Genomic DNA, 18,861 nt, shown 5'->3' on the forward strand with positions numbered 1-18,861 from the left:
TACTATGGTTAGTAGAGTAACTGAGATAGAAAAAAACTACCTTCAGCTCTAAGCTTTAAGTGAGACTTGAGTGAACTCCAGGCCAAAAGACCTTGAGTGGAAAACATTAGCCCAGTCTACATTTGATGTCAGACCCCTGATGAGTTTGCTGGAAAACATAACTGCAAGCCAAGCAGGGGCAATGTTGAGGTCCAAGACCCTTACAAAATACAAAGGGAATGTCTGCCAAAGTGGACACTAGAAAAGTTATTTGGATGGCTGATTTACTATTCATGGAGAGTATACAGTGCAAGGTTTATGTTAAAGGCTTTTTGAATCATATTCCCATCATCATGAAAAATAACCCCATCACAGTTCTGCAGCCAGAAAGATTTATGTGTGTGCTTTTACCATATTTGAGCAGGCTGCTTAGTAACAATGCTAGAGTAGCATTTGAAGGTAGCCAAGTGTCACTCAGATAATCTGTATTATTTAAAATCATTCAAGGTGGGGTGGTGAAGGTGAAAGAATGGGAGTAGTCAACTTAAAATATTTCTACATGATATGAATGAGAGGGATTTAGCTGTGAGCACAAAACCAGAAATGGAATGCCCACTAGATTGTGTCTGTATAAATTGGGGGTAAGTTATTACATTTGCTTTCAGCAGTGTTTCTCAAACTTGAGTGAGTGGCAGAATCACCTGATGTGCTTATTAAAATGTAGATAGCCAAACCCCACTCTCAGAGTTTCTGATTCTGTGAGTTTGGGTCAATTTGGGCCCAATAAGTATCCAGGTGCTGCTGCTGCAGGTGAAAACATATTTTGAGACACGCTGGCTTATAGGAAGTCCCTAGTAAAGTTTGGTAGGTAAGCAAACTGTGTTGATATCTTTCAAGGTCGTAGGCTTCCCCTCATTCTCTACCCACATAGGGGTTAGATTGTAAAATCCTAGATGGTGAAGACTGCATCTCGTTTGTTATCGTAACTCAGGCTTTGCCTAGCACTGGACATTTCTTAGCTGCTTTGAGTTTTGTTTTTTTTTTTTTTAAGAGGAAGACTCCCTGCCTTCTTTCTTCTCCTTTACCGTGGCAACCCTCCAGGCAGCAGTACGTTCTTTCAAAGGTGTCTGCATTGTGGAAAGTGCTCTGTATAGCATGACAGTAATTGCTTCACAGGAGAGAATTCCTCACGCTATATACATAGCTGCATTTTGGGGTCGGAGGCAAGGATAAGGCTTTTATGAGCCTGGACCATGGAGACAGGGGATCTGCTGGAGGTCAAAACCTGGGTTTGAATCTTGGCTTTGTTTTTTATCTGCCCTGTGACTTAAGAGATTCACTTATTCTGTGTGTCCTTATTTCACTGTTACATGGGTTTTATTATTTGGAATATTCGTAACTTACCTTATGAATGACACATCAATACTTAATGAGTTAATGCATTTAAAGTTCAACTATATTAATTTTCATTCAGCTGAAAGATTTCTGGTTCTAGTTCGAGGGAAATAAAAGTTATTCTTGGTAAAGATATTTAGCAATAATGAAAAGAATGACTGGGTACTTGCAAAAAAAATAGAGGTGGAACAGATGTCGTATCAAGATAGGTTTGTACAATGGAACAGAGATGAAGCTAGATCTGACTATCTCTCTGTGTCTATAAGGTGGGCAGGATGAGTGAGTAATGTGTAGGGGGGCTGTTGGTATGTGTATAATGACCAGAGAAGATAAATACAATCGACTGTAAAATTTTACTTGCTTAAAATTGTACATTTGTAAAAATATCTCAATTTGAAAAACTATTAATATTTTCTTTAGTATGCTTATTCATTATTTTTAATAAACAACAAAAATGATATTTATAATTTAATTTGTGATCTCTGTTATACTGTCCATTATTTCAATAGATCTTAAGTTCTTAACTATTAATCTACTTTAGGAACTTTCAAAGAGCTCTCTATGGTATAAGGCCACTTTATGAATATTAAGGTAGTTTTATTATAAAGTTTTTAAAATATTTTTATTAATAACCATCCAGTTACACAATCATGCTGATATTCCTCAAGGAATATATATTTTATATGGAAGATCCAATATACTTGGTTTAATATATCGGTGAATATACCGATTATTTGTCTATTGCTTTGTTGATTATGAGGTCAGATATTGTTTTGTTTTTAATAAAGTTCAACAGATTTGTTTCCTCATTTTCATAGATTTTATATTTTATAGTAGTTTCAGTTTCACAGCAGAATTGAGCGGAAAGTACAGATACCCATATATACCCTATATCTCCATACACCTGAGGCCTCCTCCACTGTCAACATCCCACACAAGAGTGGCACATTTGTTATAATCAATGAACCCACGTTGAAACATCATTGTCGCCCAAAGTTCAAAGCTTACATTAAGGTTTACTCATGGTGTTGTACATTCTATGGGTCTTGACAAATGTATAATTACATAATCCATCCCTGCAGTCTCATAGAGAATAATTTCACTCCCCTAAAATTTTTCTGAGTTCTGCCTATTCATCCCTCCCTCCCTCAAACCCTTAGCAAATAAAAATCTTTTCACTGTCTCCATAATTTTACCTTTTCAGAATGTCATATTGTTGGAATATTATAGAATGTATACTTTTCAGATTGACATGTAATGTTCATTTAAGTTTACTCCATGTATTTTCATGGTTTGACAGCTCATTTCTTTTTAGTGCTGAATAATATTCCATTGTCTGGATATACCACAGTTTATTTATTCTTTCATCTACTGAAAAATATCTTGGTTGCTCCCAAGTTTTGGAAATTATGAATAAAGCTGCTATAAACATCCTTGCGAAGGTTTTATGTGAACCTAAGTTTTTAACTCCTTTGGGTAAACATTGAGAAACACAATTGCTGGATAATATGTTAGAGAATATATATAGTTTTATAAGAAACTGCCAACTGTCTTCCAAAGTCATTGTATCATTTTATATTCTAACAACAGTGAATGAGAGTTCCTGCTGTTCCAAATCCTTGGCAGCATTCGGTGTACTCAGTGTTTTGAATTTTTGCCATTCTAATAGATATGCGGTGGAATTTCACTGCTGTTTTAATTTGCAATTCCCTAATGATATATGATGTAGAACATTGATACATATATATTAATGCCTTTTTTTACCTACCATACGTGGGTTACAGGAGCACTTATTTGATATTTAAAGAATAAATAGATGAATGATTAAATGAATAAAATCAAAACCAAGGTTCTGACTTTAATGGTGAAATTTCTGACACCACTAGAGGCCAAAACTGAGACGGAGAGAAGTAAATTTGACATGAAATCCTTCAGCAGCATCATGTGAGCAGCTGCCTTGTCCACAGCATTCAGAGTGCACTCTGAACACAGACGTTTCCTCCAAGAGCAAAAGACTCATTCACCTGCACTCTAAATAGTTTTGATAGCCATAAGTAGGGGAGCTTTTGTATGAGCTGTCCCTCTGTGAACACCCTTAACATGTTTGATCTAAGCCACAAGATCATGAGTTCAAAGCATACTTTCTTTTAGTATTATAAATATTAGAGAACCTGAAGAGCAGCTAGAGCCAACTGGACAACTACTAGGCAAGTACTGATGAGCAGAAATAAAGAAAATTAAAACATAAATAAATAAATAAATACTCCATCACGAAATGAATCTGCATACCGAATTCCAAAATACATAAAAATCCTAGGGCTAAGAAAGACAGTAAATAAAATTAACAAATAGAATTCAGTGTAGATAATTCTATAGAAGAATCTGACAAAAATTTTATTTCATTTTATTTTTACATGAAGAGGATTTATTGGTGGCTGTGAGTAAGGAGGGGGCAGTGTCAAAGCCCTTACTAGTGCAGAGCTTGCTGTTTGTCCAAGGGGTCACAACTGGGGATATGTATGACTCGAGGTCCTTCCTGGAAGAGCCACTTTTCAGACACCATCTCTTCAAATGCATTCACCTTAAACTGGTAAAGCCCTGCTTCTTGATGATGTGGAATTTATGGCAGCCAGGGGACTTGAAGTTAGCCCTGCATAGAGCCTCAGTCACATTGTTCTTGTTATGCACGTTGGTGTGGATGGACATGATGTTTTAGTCAATGTGAATCCCAGCCACTGTGCCCTGGTGGTTTCCAAAGGCATCCTGCATACCTGTCTAGAGCCTAGATTGGGAACAGCATGAGGTCACATATGGATGTCCACTGGAAAGAGCTATTTCCATTGTCCCTTAGGGCAACCTGTATAAGCAACAGGCTACATACACTACTATTTGTAGCCTTAGCACACGGGCCTCTATGGGGAAAAAAGTACAATTGCGTTAATTGGCTGCACAGATAAAAATGCTAAAATAAGCGTTTCAGGTAAATCTAAAAGATAAATTCAAGAATATGAAAAATGTCAATTCTTTGTAAAATGTTAAAAGAGAAAATAAAGGAAGGGGTGGATATAAAATTTAAAAGTTATTAACCTTGAAAAAAATGTGCTTATAAACATTGGAATAATTTAAAATAAAAATAAAACTATTTTAGAAACAAATACTATTGTCTGGACAAGTTTGAAAAGAGAAATAGTAACTCATAGCATAATTTGAGGGTTTAGAATTTCACACAAATAAAAAGGTATGTTTGTGTGTGTGTGTGTGTCTGTGTATAAGTGACATGGATAAAAGATTGAGAGTCTGTAATATGTCTCTAACAGGAGTTCTTGAAAAAGAGACTGGAGAGAATCATGCAGATGCAATATTTAATTCTGTATATGTATCTTATCATGAAGCCAATTATATGTGTTGAGTAACTTATGTACATAGTGACAAAATGGGAAGAGTCAAGAATGCTCCAAGATTTTTAGCAGGAAAAATCAGAAAGTTGGTACCATCCTTAACTGAGAGAGAGAAGACTATGGTTGAAGAAGGCTTGGGGAAAAGATGATACTAATTTTGGATACCTCAAATTTGAGATGACTACATATGATAGATGAGTTAGCCGTTGGATTTGAGAAGAGATTGTATTTAAAACCATGATCATGGATGAAATCAATGAGGTAGTGAAGATAAAGAAAGAAAATGTCCTAGTACTCAGCCATGAGTTACTCCAGATTTGAGATGTGTGAGAAGTGTTGGAGATTGACAAAAGACCATTGAGGATCTTAAAAAGAAAGATAGAACACAAAACAAAGAATAAGGTGTTCCATAAGACAAGTTGAAAAAAGAATATCTCAAGGAGGGGGAATGTGTCAAATCCTTTTTTTTTTTTAATTATTTTCTATTGGAGTATAGTAGCTTTACAATGTTGTGTTAGCTTCTACTGCACAGCAAAATGAATCAGCCATACCTATACATATAACCCCTCCCTTTTGGATTTTCCTCCCATTTAGGACACCACAGTGCATTAAGTAGAGTTCCCTGTGCTATACAGTATGTTCCCATCAGTTGTCTATTTTATACATAGTATCAATAGCGTATATGTGTCAATCCCAATCTCCCATTTTCTCCCACCCCACCCCTTTCCCCCTTGGTATCCATGCATTTGTTCTCTATGTCTGTGTCTCAGAAATTTCTGCTTGTACCATTTTTCTAGATTCCACATATATACGTTAATATATGATATTTGTTTTACTCTTTGTGACTTACCTCACTCTGTATGACACTCTCTAGATCCTGATAATAAAAAAAAAAAGACAAAAACCAGGAATTGCCCCATGAATTTAGCAGCAGTGAGATCAAACATTTTTAAAAAGTGCAAATATTGCTTATGGATATATATACACATTGAATTGTATACCAAATTCAGGCTAAAATATATGAAAAAAAACTTGATCTCTTTTTCACTTTAATAAGACACATCCCTTATTAGTGGAGTCAGATTTATGGTAATACTAAAACAAAATATTATTCTATCAATGCCCCTATCACTTCAATGTGTAAAACCATCAACAGGACTAATTTATGTCAGCTTGGAGCATAAAAGCAAATGGTAATCCTATTCTTCTTCCTGCCACACCTCACAGGAATTTTCCAGTGATCCTGGGAGGAAAACAGAAACCCCAAGTATTAAATAAATTATCTTCCTTTGAAATTTTAACAGTTAAACTTTATTGTCTGACTTGAACTATAACATCAGATCTTTGCTAGTACTAACTTTAAAAGGAATTGCTCACAACAGCCAATATTTGGCAAGCTTCAATTAAATCATAAATAGTAAACTGGGTCCAAATTTATTTTTGTAAGTAAGATTTGATGACCTTTAGTCATTACAAATGCAATGGTGACTGATTAACAAAGATGGAACAAAACAATTTTTAAAGTTAATGACATTAGCTTTAAATGTCATAGTGTTGATATGTCTTATGCAGTTGTACCACTTGTATTTGAATGTGGAAATAATGTTCCAGCACTTTTTCTTTTAAATCCCGGGGCTGAGGAAATAGTAAAGTAAATTTTGGTAAAACTCCAAAAAAAGAGTTTTACTCAATTGCTATAAATCTCTTAGGTGGATTCCTAGGATGAACTGGCTTTTTGGGGCTGGGAATTCCCAGAATTGCAAAGAGAAGGTGGCAGGTGTTCAAGTCTTAACTGGGCAAATCAGGAAGAGAATATTCTCAGGAGTAATTGCAAGTGAATTAGCTGATCTTTCCTAATGATTTCACAACAAATTTACTTTGCCTTGTTACTGCTCTAGGGGCAAAGTTAGTTTATAAACCATAATTTATTTTATTGCCTGGAGGGGTTTTATTGGCTGGTGAAAGTGCATGTGTCGAATTAAAAATTCAAAGACTAATTCCATGTTTATGTACATTTTGGTTATTGCCCATGCATTATTCAGTAGAAATCCAGGACTTTATTGTTTTTTGCTTGTTTGTTTGTTTTTCCACAAACAGAGAATTAGTAAAAACTATACATCATGATGAAGATCATGGGTTCTGGCAGAGGTTAAACCTGGACAAATCCCAGCTCTACCACTTAGTAGCTGCTTGACCATGGGCAGGTTAAATAACATAATTAAGCCTCAGGTTGATCATTTCTAACATGGAAATGATTAAGAATGTTTTGCCTGTAGGGCTGCTGCAAAGATTCAATGAAATAATATATGTAAAGCACTTTGTACAATACCTGGCACAAAATAAGCATTTAACAAATGCTGGTTTAAATACACACACTCAACACTCAGTGATTTTTTCCAGTTTTATTGAGTAATAATTGTAACATTGTCTAAGTTTAAGGTGTGCAACATGTTGACTTGATACATTTATATATTGCAGTATAATTACTACCACAGCATTAGCTAACACCCCCATCACCTCACATAATTACCATTTCTTTTTTTTGTGGTGGGAACATTTAAGATCTACTCTCTTAGCAACTTTCAATTATATAATACAGTATCATTAACCATAGACCACAATATTGTGCATTAGATCCCCAGAACTTATTCATCTTCTAACTAGAAGTTTGTATCTTTTGACCAATATCTCTCCATTTTCCCAACTGTCCAGTTCCTGGTAATCACTACTCTACTCTCTTTTCCTGCAAGTTCAGCTTTTTTAGATTACACATATGAGATATTATGCAGTATTTGTCTTACTCTATATGACTTATCTTACTTAGCATAATGCCTTCAAGGTCCATCTATGTTGTTGCAAAAGGCAGGATTTCCTTCTTTCTCATGAATGAATAATATTCCAAAATGTATGTGTGTATATATGGGTTGGCCAGAAAGTTCATTTGGGTTTTTCTGTAAGGTCTAATGGAAAAAACCCAAATGAACCTTTTGGCCAACCCAACATCTAGATCTATACTCAATATGATATCTTCTTTATCCATTCATCCATTGACAGACACTTAGGTTGTTTCCATATCTTGGCTATTGTAAATAATGCTGCAGTAAACCTAGGAGTATCTTCTCTATGTCCTGTTTTCATTTCCTTTGGATATATACCAGAAATGGGATTGCTAGATCATAGGGTAATTCTATTTAAACTCCATACTGTTTTCCATAGTGGCTGCACTAATTTCCATTCCCAGCTTTAGTGCACTAGTATTCCCTTTTCTCCACATCCTCAAAAACACTTGCTATCTCTTATCTTTTTGATAACGGCCATTCTAACAAGTGTGAAATGATATCTCATTGTGGTTTGTGGTTTTGTTTTGCATTTCCCTGATAATTAGTGACGTTGAGCACCTTTCCATGTACCTGTTGGTCATTTATATGTTTCTTTGGAAAAATGTCTATTCAGTTCCTCACTCTTTTTTTTAAATTCTTTTTTTTTTAAATTTTTATTGGAATGTAGTTGCTTTACAATATTGTGTTAGTTTATACTGTACAGCAAAGTGAATCAGCTATACATAAACATATATCCCCTCTTTTTGGGATTTCCTTCTCATTTAGGTCACCACAGAGCAATGAATAGAGTTCCCTGTGCAATACCATAGGTTCTTATTAGTTATCTATTTTATACGTAGCATCAATAGTGGGTATATGTCAATCCCAATCTCCCAATTCATTCTACCCCCTCCTTTCCCCCTTGGTATCCATATGTTTGTTTTCTACGTCTGTGTCTCTATTTCTGCTTTGTAAATAAGATCATCTATACCAATTTTTTCAGATTCCACATACGTGCATTAATATACAATATTTGTTTTTCTCTTTCTGACTTACTTCACTTTGTATAACACTCTCTAGATCCATCCATGTCTCTACAAATGACCCAATTTCATTCCTTTTATGGCTGAGTAATATTCCATTGTATATATGTACCACATCTTCTTTATCCATTCCTCTATTGATGGACATTTAGGTTGCTTCCATGTCCTGGCTATTGTAAATAGAACTGCAATGAACATTTTGGTACATGACTCTTTTTGAATTATGGTTTTCTCAGGGTATATGCCCAGTAGTGGGATTGCTGGGTCGTATGGTAGTTCTATTTTTAGTTTTTAAGGAAGCTCCATACTGTTCTCCATAGTGGCTGTATCGATTTACATTCCCACCAACAGTGCAAGAGGGTTCCCTTTTCTACACACCCTCTCCAGCACTTATTGTTTGTAGATTTTTTGATGATGGCCATTCTGACCGGTGTGAGATGATATCTCATTGTAGTTTTGATTTGCATTTCTCTAATGATTAATGATGTTGAGCATTCTTTCATGTGTTTGTTGGCCATCTGTATATCTTCTTTGGAGAAATGTCTATTTAGGTCTTCTGCCCATTTTTGGATTAGGTTGTTTGTTTTTTTGATATTGAGCTGCATGAGCTGCTTGTAAATTTTGGAGATTAATCCTTTGTCAGTTGCTTCATTTGCAAATATTTTCTCCCATTCTGAGGGTTGTCTTTTCCTCTTGTTTATGGTTTCCTTTGCTGTGCAAAAGCTTTTAAGTTTCATTAGGTCCCATTTGTTTATTTTTGTTTTTATTTCCATTTCTCTAGGAGGTGGGTCAAAAAGGATCTTGCTGTGATTTATGTCATAGAGTGTTCTGCCTATGTTTTCCTCTAAGAGTTTGATAGTGTCTGGCCTTACATTTAGGTCTTTAATCCATTTTGAGTTTCTTTTTGTGTATGGTGTTAGGGAGTGTTCTAATTTCATTCTTTTACTTGTAGCTGTCCAGTTTTCCCAGCACCACTTATTGAAGAGACTGTCTTTTCTCCATTGTATGTTCTTGCTTCCTTTGCCATAGATTAGTTAACCATATCAGAACTCACTCATTTTTAATCAGATTTTTTTCTTTTGTTACTGAGTTGTATGAGTTTTTAATTCTCTGTACAAAATATTGCCTAAAACTTAACTGCTAAGTAAACCTATATGGGGACAATCTTTAGATGTTACTGAATTTGAAATCCCAAATTCTTCCTACTTTATTTTTCTAAAAAGTAAATCTGATCATGTGACTTTCATGCTAAACATTCAGTGCCATGGCTTCAATGGCATACAGGGCCCTGTTTGACTAACCCCAAGGCACCTCTCCCATTTTATCTCTCAACTCTTTTGAGCATCCTGTGGTCTAGCACACATACTATTCTCTCTCTCTTGCCATTTCTTATTATTTGGCTGCTCTTTTACACTTTTAAAGACAGTTCAATATCATTCCCTGAGTAGGTGCCTCTGCAGAGACTTTGAGTGCCACTGTCAGACTCCTTCATGGATTGTGAACTCCTTGAAGAGAGGGATTGTTTTAGCTCCATTACTAGTACATGAAAGGTTTGTATAACTGTTGACAAGAATATTAATTCTGGGCTTCCCTGGTGGTGCAGTGGTTAAGAATCCGCCTGCCAATGCAGGGGACACGAGTTTAAGTCCTGGTCCGGGAAGATCCCACATGCTGCAGAGCAACTAAGCCAGTGTGCCACAACTACTGAGCCTGCGCTCTAGAGCCCGTGAGCCACAACTACTGAGCCTGCATGCCACAGCTACTGAAGCCCATGCCTAGAGCCTGTGCTCTGCAGCAGGAGAAGCCACCACAATGAGAAGCCTGCGCACCACAGCAAAGAGTAGCCCCCGCTCACCGCAACTAGAGAAAGCCCGCATGCAGCAATGAAGATCCAATGCAGCCAAAAATAAATAAATAAATAAATTTATTAAAAACAAAGAATATTAATGCTTTCTTTCATGAAGTTATTTCTGGAATGAATGACATCTCATATATTTAGCAAAATTTTTTAACCCATTAGAATGAGAACTCTCTGATAAGGGAAGGGGGTTTCAATGGCAGCAGAAGCAGGTTCTATTTCCAAGAGAATTGTCTATTTTAAAGGAAGACCAAATCAGACATAAAGAGAAATACTACTGAGAGCAGTGACTTCCACAATAAACTTTTATCTGTACGAGAAATTAGAGGGCTCAAGAGCTAGAATCTTATCTGTCATCTTCTAAAATAATAGTATATATAAAAATTGAGATGCCAAAACTCTGAACCTTCTTGGAATGCTGTCATAATCATCAAAAAGAGTATTCTCTATTTTTGCAAGACAAACTGAATTTTATTGAAATAATAAGAGCTAATATTTATTGAGCACTTACCATGTGACCGTCATGTTATAAATGTTTTGTTTATATCGTCTCACTTAATACAACAACCCCATTGGTCATGATAGTTACCTCATTTTATGAGTGGAAAAACAGAGGCACCAGAGGTTACGAGGTGCATCAAAAATCACAGAGCTTATGAAAAAGTGGGATTTAAATACAGGTGTTCTGTCCTAAAAGCCCAGCCACTGTGCCATATTATATCCATACTATTTGAAAAGTGATCTTCTAGGTATGGGATATTCTCTGTGCTGACTGGTACAGAGAATATCTAATTACTATACTTGGTAAATTGGAATGTATTATAACTATATTTTAACTGACATCAGAAAAAATCATCATCTTACGTCCCTCATGTCCCCTCTCAATAGTCCTGAAGCTGCAAGAAATCTGAGATATTCTTCATTATTTCACACATGTTGACACTGAGTGTCTAGGGGTTAAATGACTTACACTAGATATTAGATAGAGCTAGTTTTGTGCTAAGAATAAAACTCTCATGAATCACTCTTAAATTTTCTAATGAATTAGAGCCAAGTTCAGTATCTCAACCTGTTCCTGAGATAATCTCAATGACGAAATCTTTGAGCACTTGTAAAACTTTTGTTACACCTGCAACAAATTGAGAATTCAAGTTGGCAAGGCCAACACTCATCTGGGGTATCTGCCATCACTTGGATAATTGCATGGCTGTAGGGTGGTTTTAAGTGTGTATAGGATGATCCTATCACTCATGTCTACTCAATTCTAAATCTTTCTGTAAAAATGTAAATCTTAATTAAAGTAGCAATGAGTCCACATATAGATTTTAAATCATAACATTATATTTAAACAAAGGAATGATTTTAAAAACGTAGTGTAAATATTTGGTTTTCAACGAAGTATCTTTCTTGCTGCCTACATTATATTTTACTATAATCTAAAAGAGAACATCTAAGGAGTTTTTTTGACCAAAGGTCTAAAGCTCTGTATTTTTATTTTAATATATATAGGTGGCTGATTCCCTCTGGCCTTTTTCTCCATTATCAATTTGAAACTATTTTATAGACAATTTTATTTTTATCCATTTTGAAATTCTACTTTTTTCTTCTGTGTGGCTTAGAATAAATAAAAAGACCTTATACAAATTTCTTATTTTCCCTAGTTCCTATGCAGCTGAGTGTTTCCCCTTTATTGATCTCTTCACTCCTTATTTTAAAACAGAAATAATCTTTAAATTTTAAGGAGTCATCAGTCGTTAAAGTGGATTGTGACTTAACAACTTCTTGGGGTAGAGGGAACCATAAATACTAAATGAAAAGTGCATAATGTTATAGATCACGTCCTGATTTCAGAAACATTAAAAAGAGAAAAAAATTGTGCATCCCAAGAATTGATGAAATACGCATTCATTGTTTAGATCTCAGTCCAGTAACCCATCCATTTCCTGAGATGTTCTCAGAAAGAGACTGTTAGGGAATTTATAAAATATTATAACATCTGCCAATATTTTAGAAGCAAAGTATTTAAGTCACATCTTACCCCTAAACTCTATTGCTTTTCTTTATATGGGTTATAAGTTTTCCAGTTGCAACCATATTTGAAAGGACATGTCCATTTTTCAGGCATTTTAAAAATACATTTAAATTGAAACAAATGTGGCTCTCAAGCATTCATATATAGTGGTTTATGCACAGTTTTAGGAAGTTTTAAAATAGGAGATGCTTCCTGCAGTGAGACGCAGAAATCTCTGGTTTTAGTTTGAATACCACTGCAGGTGCTTTTACTTTTGGTTTATACTTAATTGCACTTGGGAGACATTAACACATGTTTTCAGCTGCCTGGCAGCAGTCGTATATTTTATTTAAATCCAGAAAATAATGTGATGAACACATTTACATAATTTATTATATTTGACAATCCTAAGTGTCCCCAGATTTTGACTTTTACCATGAAAATTCATTGAGACCTCATCAACCCACCTTGTAATTAAGTACACTGATTTACAGCTTCTCATTCAACTGTCACAGTAACTCTATTCCTGTCTTATAATTATGGATACCTCCTCCTACTTGGTTCTTGCCTATTTTCTGAACCTTATTCCCCAAGTTTTCTCTTTATCCTACGTGAAATCTTCACAATAAATTCATACTTTGCTTGATTTAGCCATTATTGGTTTCTATTATTTGCAAGCAAAAATCCTGATTAATACCTAATTTCATTTGAAGGAACAATGTAAAATGGAAACTCATAGTAATTTTGGAATTTTTACGTTTACGTAGTGCAAGATAATAGAGAATTATATCTCTTTCTGTTTTGTAACCCAGAATGTCTGTTGGGTTTGAGCTACGATGTAAGCTATACTGAAAATGTGATGTTTTAAGTTCCCAGGCAAAAATCAAAACTAGATTAGCAGATCTAACTATTAAAAATATTTTGTTACTATCAGATTTGAGTTTGAGTTTTATCATATAGATAAGGGGAGATATTAAATGGCATTTTAGGTAGATTCCCAAGAAGCTAGGTTCCTAAGAAGGCTGTAGGGGCATTTGTTTTAAGCCACCCCAAATTTGTACAGAATCCAGTTGGGAGACATTCCCTTAGTGGGTAGTAAGCAGAGTCTGCCTTTCATTTAGAGAAGCCAAAATAGGTGGATGTGTTCTCTGCCCACATCCTGATAAGCATGAGCATTAGCTATAAGCTTGGATGTTTGTTTTTTTTGTTGGAGGGAGTGGCTACTCTGAATCTTAGGGCAGTGACAGAATTAACGATTATGTGTGATAGGTGGAAAAAAAGATTTAAGTATGGTGTCAAGAGAACAGAGCAACTGGTGCTAGAAGCATGTAGCTGAAAAACCCAGGAGTATACATACTAGCTTCAGGCAAGTATAAAACAGAGGAGAGGGGCCAAGAACATCAGCAGAATTAGTATTTCTCCATACTCGTGTGTTCTTTTTCTATGTTATATTCAGTCTCAGGTGAGTTCTGACATAGTGATGACCCTCAGCACATTTTCCTCAATAATTCTTGAAAATGAAAGTTTTATATTTGAGTCTTACCAGCAATTTTATGTTACTTTACCAAATCTGGATCAAGCCTTTGATTGGCTGAGCTTGAGTTTCATCCTTTCCCTTGATAGAGTGGGTAAAGTTAGTGTCACACAAGCCACGTGGAATTAGCATGGAAAAATATTTCTCACAAGAAAAAGCAAGGTACAGTTATTAGAAGAACGGATAGTAGAAGCATGACAGGCAAGAAAAACAGACATCTAAACATTTTATAATTCTTTTAATCTACTTTTTCTTATGTCCCCTCAAGCGAGGCATAATCATTATTGGATCCTAGCATTTTGGGCATAATTACATGTGTACGTTGTTATTTTAGACCTTGTAAAAGCACCATTAAGTTTGATAGGGATGAGATCCATTGTTTAGAGGGTAGATAAAATGATACAAGTCTGATTACAAAACTGTAAAGACTATGTTCTTAATGCCTAAATGATAACAAGTCAGTTCTTTCTGGGATTAAAGAAGAATATGATCACTAACATTGAGTGGAAAGGTTAAATCAGTGAATTGTCTGAGAATCAGCATTCCCTCTCCAATGTTCTGTGCCATCCATGTTTCTGAAGAACATGCCAGTTAAGAACTATCTCAATATGGGCCTTGACAAGTCTTCCTTGTATCCCACAATTGGCCCCATTATGGGTAATTATAATTAATTATCCTCATTTCTGGATTTATTTCAAAATAGTGAAATAGTCTAATTCTTAAGCTCTGGAAATGACATTTATATGGAAATATATTGTTTACACTGTTGCCCAGAATTATCAACTGCCACAGCAGACTGTGGACACACAACATAATCACTGCTCATTTTTGTTGTGGCCACAGGATATCCATGTAGGACAATCTTCCTTGTGCTAATCCAGTTGCATTGTCCAAGTCTATCACACATATTTGAAGAGAAATATTCACTGCTTTATCTATCACTTCAGCATTGAACAGAATGAACAAAAGGAAAAGAAAAAAAGAAAAATAAATTAAAGAAAGGAAGGAAGAAAGAAGGAAAAAGAAAAAAGGGAATAAAAAACTTTAAATGAAGATGCAATTTTTAAGTAGTATAGATTACATACACTAATTCTGAGATATGTTATTAACTTTATTATCATTTCTAATAAATTTATTCATGTATGGATGGTTTGTGTTAACACATAAGGCCTCATATTAGATGTACTTCACTAAACTTGTCTCAATTTTATTTATTTATTTTAATTTTATTTTTTAGCTATTTTCACTTTCTATTTTGAGATAACTGTTACCAGTTTTATTGAGAAATAATTGACATACATCGCTGTATAATTTAAGGAGTACATCATGATGGTTTGATTTACATATATTGTGAAATGATGACCATGGTAGGTTTAGCCCATCCATCTTCTCATATAGATACAGTAAAAAACAAAGAAAGAAAGAAGGAAAAGTATTTTCCTTGTGATCAGAGCTCTTAAGATTTTCTCTCTTAACAATTTTTCTATATGTCATACATCAGTGTTAGCTATAGTTATCATGTTGGACATTACGTCCCTAGAACATATTTATCTTATAACTGGAAATTTGTACCTCTTGACCACCTTCCTCCAATTACCCCTCCTTGTACCCTTCACCTTGGTAATCATAAGTCTGTGAGTTTGGTTCTTTTTATTTAGTTTCTCTATCTGACTTATCTTCCTTCAAATTTCATCCATGTTGTCACTAATGGTAGTATTTCCTCATTTTAATGGCTGTTTTACATACATATATATCACAACATCTCTGTTCATTCATCCATCAGTGGACACTTAGGTTGTTTCCATGTCTTGGCTACTGTAAATATTGCTGCTATGAACACGGGGTGGGACGGGGGTGGTGTACAGATACCTTTTCAAGTTAATGTTTTCTTTTTCTTTGGTTATATTCCAAGAAGTGGAATTGCTGGATCATATGGTAGTTCTATTTTTAATTTTTTGAGGATCCTCCATACTGTTTTCATAGTGGCTGTAGCAATTTAGAATCCCACCAGCAGTGCACAGAGATTCCCTTTTCTCTGCATTCACGCCAGCATTTATCTCTTGTCTTTTTGATGATGGCCATTCTAACAGGCATGAAGTGATATTTTATTGTTTCAATCTGCTTTTCCCTAATGACTAGTGATGTTGAGGATTTTTTCATGTACCTGTTGACCTTTTCTATATCTTCTTTGGAGAAATGTCTATTCAGGTCCTTTGTCCATTTTTTAATTAGGTTTTTTTTTTTTTTTTTTTGCTATTGAGTTGAATGAGTTCTTTACATGTTTTAGATATTAACCCCTTATCATCAGATATATGGTTTGCAACTTTGTTTTTTTTTTTTACCATTTCGTACATTTTCTTTTCACTTGTTGATGGTTTCTTTGGCTATGCAGAAGTTATTTAGTTTGATGCAGTCCCACTTGCTATTTTTTTGCTTGTGCTTTAACTGTCAGATCCAGAAAGACATTACAAACATTGGAGTAGCAAATTAATACAGAATGTTCTCATGTACCTTTACCCCAAACCTCTAATGTAACAGCATACAGTGATACTACAATTATTGAGCCAGAAAATTAACATTAATACAATACTAGTAAACAAACTATAGACCTTATTTGAATTTCACCCGTCTTTCCACTAAAAAACTATAGCCATAAAAATGATGAAAATCAAAGTGAATAACAGATCTCTAGAGATAGTAAAGATATATCCCTTATGTACAAAAACAATAAATCAAAAAAGAAAAATAGACAATTTTAATAGAAAAAAAATTAAGATTACACATGTCAAAAATATCATAAATAGACATGTACAGAAGGAAAACTAGGGTATGTTTTCTAACCTACAAACTGAGCAACACTGCAGAGTTAGAACATCAGTATGTATCTCTTTATTATAGTTTATGAGCTTTTAAATACAGGAACACTGTATATTAAATACTCTTTAAAAACCTTAATCTTGTGTTTTGTTGTATAATGAGTACAAATATTTGCAAAAAAACCATTACTAAGTGAGTCAAGATAACTCCTCATTTGTGTAAAACATTTCAAGGTATTAAAATTCTAAGTAAGTTTTTTACAATTTCAACTCTTAGCTAAAGAGGAAAAGTTAGACAAAGGATTCTTTCAAACTGAGGCAGCTGTACCCACTGTCTGCATGACAGGAAAATAAAATAGGAAATGGTGTTCATAATCAGGTGAGAATTGTGTGTGAAGAAGTCATTTTTTTGTACATTTTATTTATTTATTTTTAATGTATCTTTATTGGAGTATAACTGCTTCACAATACTATGCTAGCCTCTGTCACACAACAAAATGAATCAGCCATATGCATACATACATCCTCATAACCCCTCCCTCTTGAGCCTCCCTCCCACCCTCCCTATCCCACCCCTCTAAGTCATTGCAAAGCACCAAGCTGATCTCCCTGTGCTATGCTGCTGCTTCCCATTAGCTAACTATTTTACATGTATAAAATGTATATATGTCGATGCTACTCTCACTTCACCCCACCTTCCCCCTCCCCTCTGTGTCCTCATGTCCATTCTCTATGTCTATGTCTTTACTCCTGTCCTGCCACTAGGTTCATCAGTAACAGTGCAGTAAGTCAGAAAGAGATAAACAAATACCGTATGCTAACGCATGTATATGGAACCTAAAAAAAAAAAAAAAAGGTACTGATGAAGAAGTCTTAAATTTGATGTATTCATTCATTCAGTTATTCATTCACGCTGCATAAATTTAGTTCAATTTGCTTACGATGCTCATCAAATTGACTCTCTTTAGAGCCATTATGTATGAGATGTACTTTCCATTACATTGTTTGCTCCTGTAGAGACAGTACAAAGTCTAAATCCTGTGGGTTTTACAAAGTTTTCTGCTCTCCTTTAGCCTGCCTGTCTAAAAGAAGAGTAGGTGCTCAGTTATGGGACAAAGAAAAGCCTGAGTGTAATGAGGGAGATATAACTGACTCACTGTAAGGGTTTAGATTCAGATGGCTAACACTTTGCTTCCATTTCTAAAGTAACGTTCTTTCTATGAAAGAATGTTTCTACGTCAAGTCCAGCAGATAGAGTACACTTTTCAGGTCTGGAAGATGAAATGGTTTCTGAGCATCAAGAAGCACTTTGAGTGCAATGCACAGGTGTCAGGATTATAAGTGGACTCTAAAACCATAATGTTTAAAGGAAATTCAGACCCTAGAGTGTCTGTGACTATATTAGACTAGATTCCAAGGAGACCAGCATCCAGATGATGGTAGAAATAAATGTTTGCTGTTTAGAGGGGTGCTTTAAGAAACTAGTATCAATTACAAATTTGAAACTAAAATTATTTTATAAGACAACATACGTAAATATAATAAAACAGAGTTAAATGTAAGACCAAAGTTCCATATTTTCTAATAAATGTGTTAATGCTAATACGTCAGATTTTTTATTAAATAAAAGAAACATTCTTTTACACTACAGAGTCTACTCAATTTATTGCAAATCCACTACATCTCATATCATGAAGGACTTATCTGTGAACAAAACATAGAGAAATGCTGCTGACATATCTAAGGAAATTTTTAATATTTTATAACTTCTTAGCAATAAAACTATGTTTCTTTCTTCAGAATAAAAGCTTGAAACACAAACTCTTGTCAGGAAACAAGCTGTGTGGAATACATGCAGAAGAGGTAAGTTTTCCCTTCTTATAGTTTCAACTGAATAGAAACAATATTAGTGCCAATTTTTTTTTGTTAAATCTAGACATCTAGTGACTTTTTTTCCCTAAAACATAAATGCAAACATTGGAATAAGAAAATAAGAACACATTTTAAA

General features: G+C 34.7%; 1 protein-coding gene and 1 pseudogene across 2 annotated transcripts in view; one reads left to right on the forward strand and one right to left on the reverse strand.

The window, feature by feature from the left end:
• Positions 1-18,861, forward strand: part of LUZP2 (leucine zipper protein 2) — a 425,211-nt gene that overhangs the window by 274,314 nt on the left and 132,036 nt on the right. For both annotated transcript variants that reach the window (XM_059929605.1, XM_059929606.1), the window contains exon 6: positions 18,654-18,716. In XM_059929605.1, the coding sequence (XP_059785588.1) occupies positions 18,654-18,716 (63 nt within the window). The remainder of the gene's footprint in view (positions 1-18,653; positions 18,717-18,861) is intronic.
• On the reverse strand, positions 4,204-4,325 carry LOC132371215 (small nucleolar RNA SNORA70; annotated as a pseudogene).

Source organism: Balaenoptera ricei, chromosome 8 (assembly GCF_028023285.1).
Source record: "Balaenoptera ricei isolate mBalRic1 chromosome 8, mBalRic1.hap2, whole genome shotgun sequence".
Lineage (NCBI taxonomy): Eukaryota > Metazoa > Chordata > Mammalia > Artiodactyla > Balaenopteridae > Balaenoptera > Balaenoptera ricei.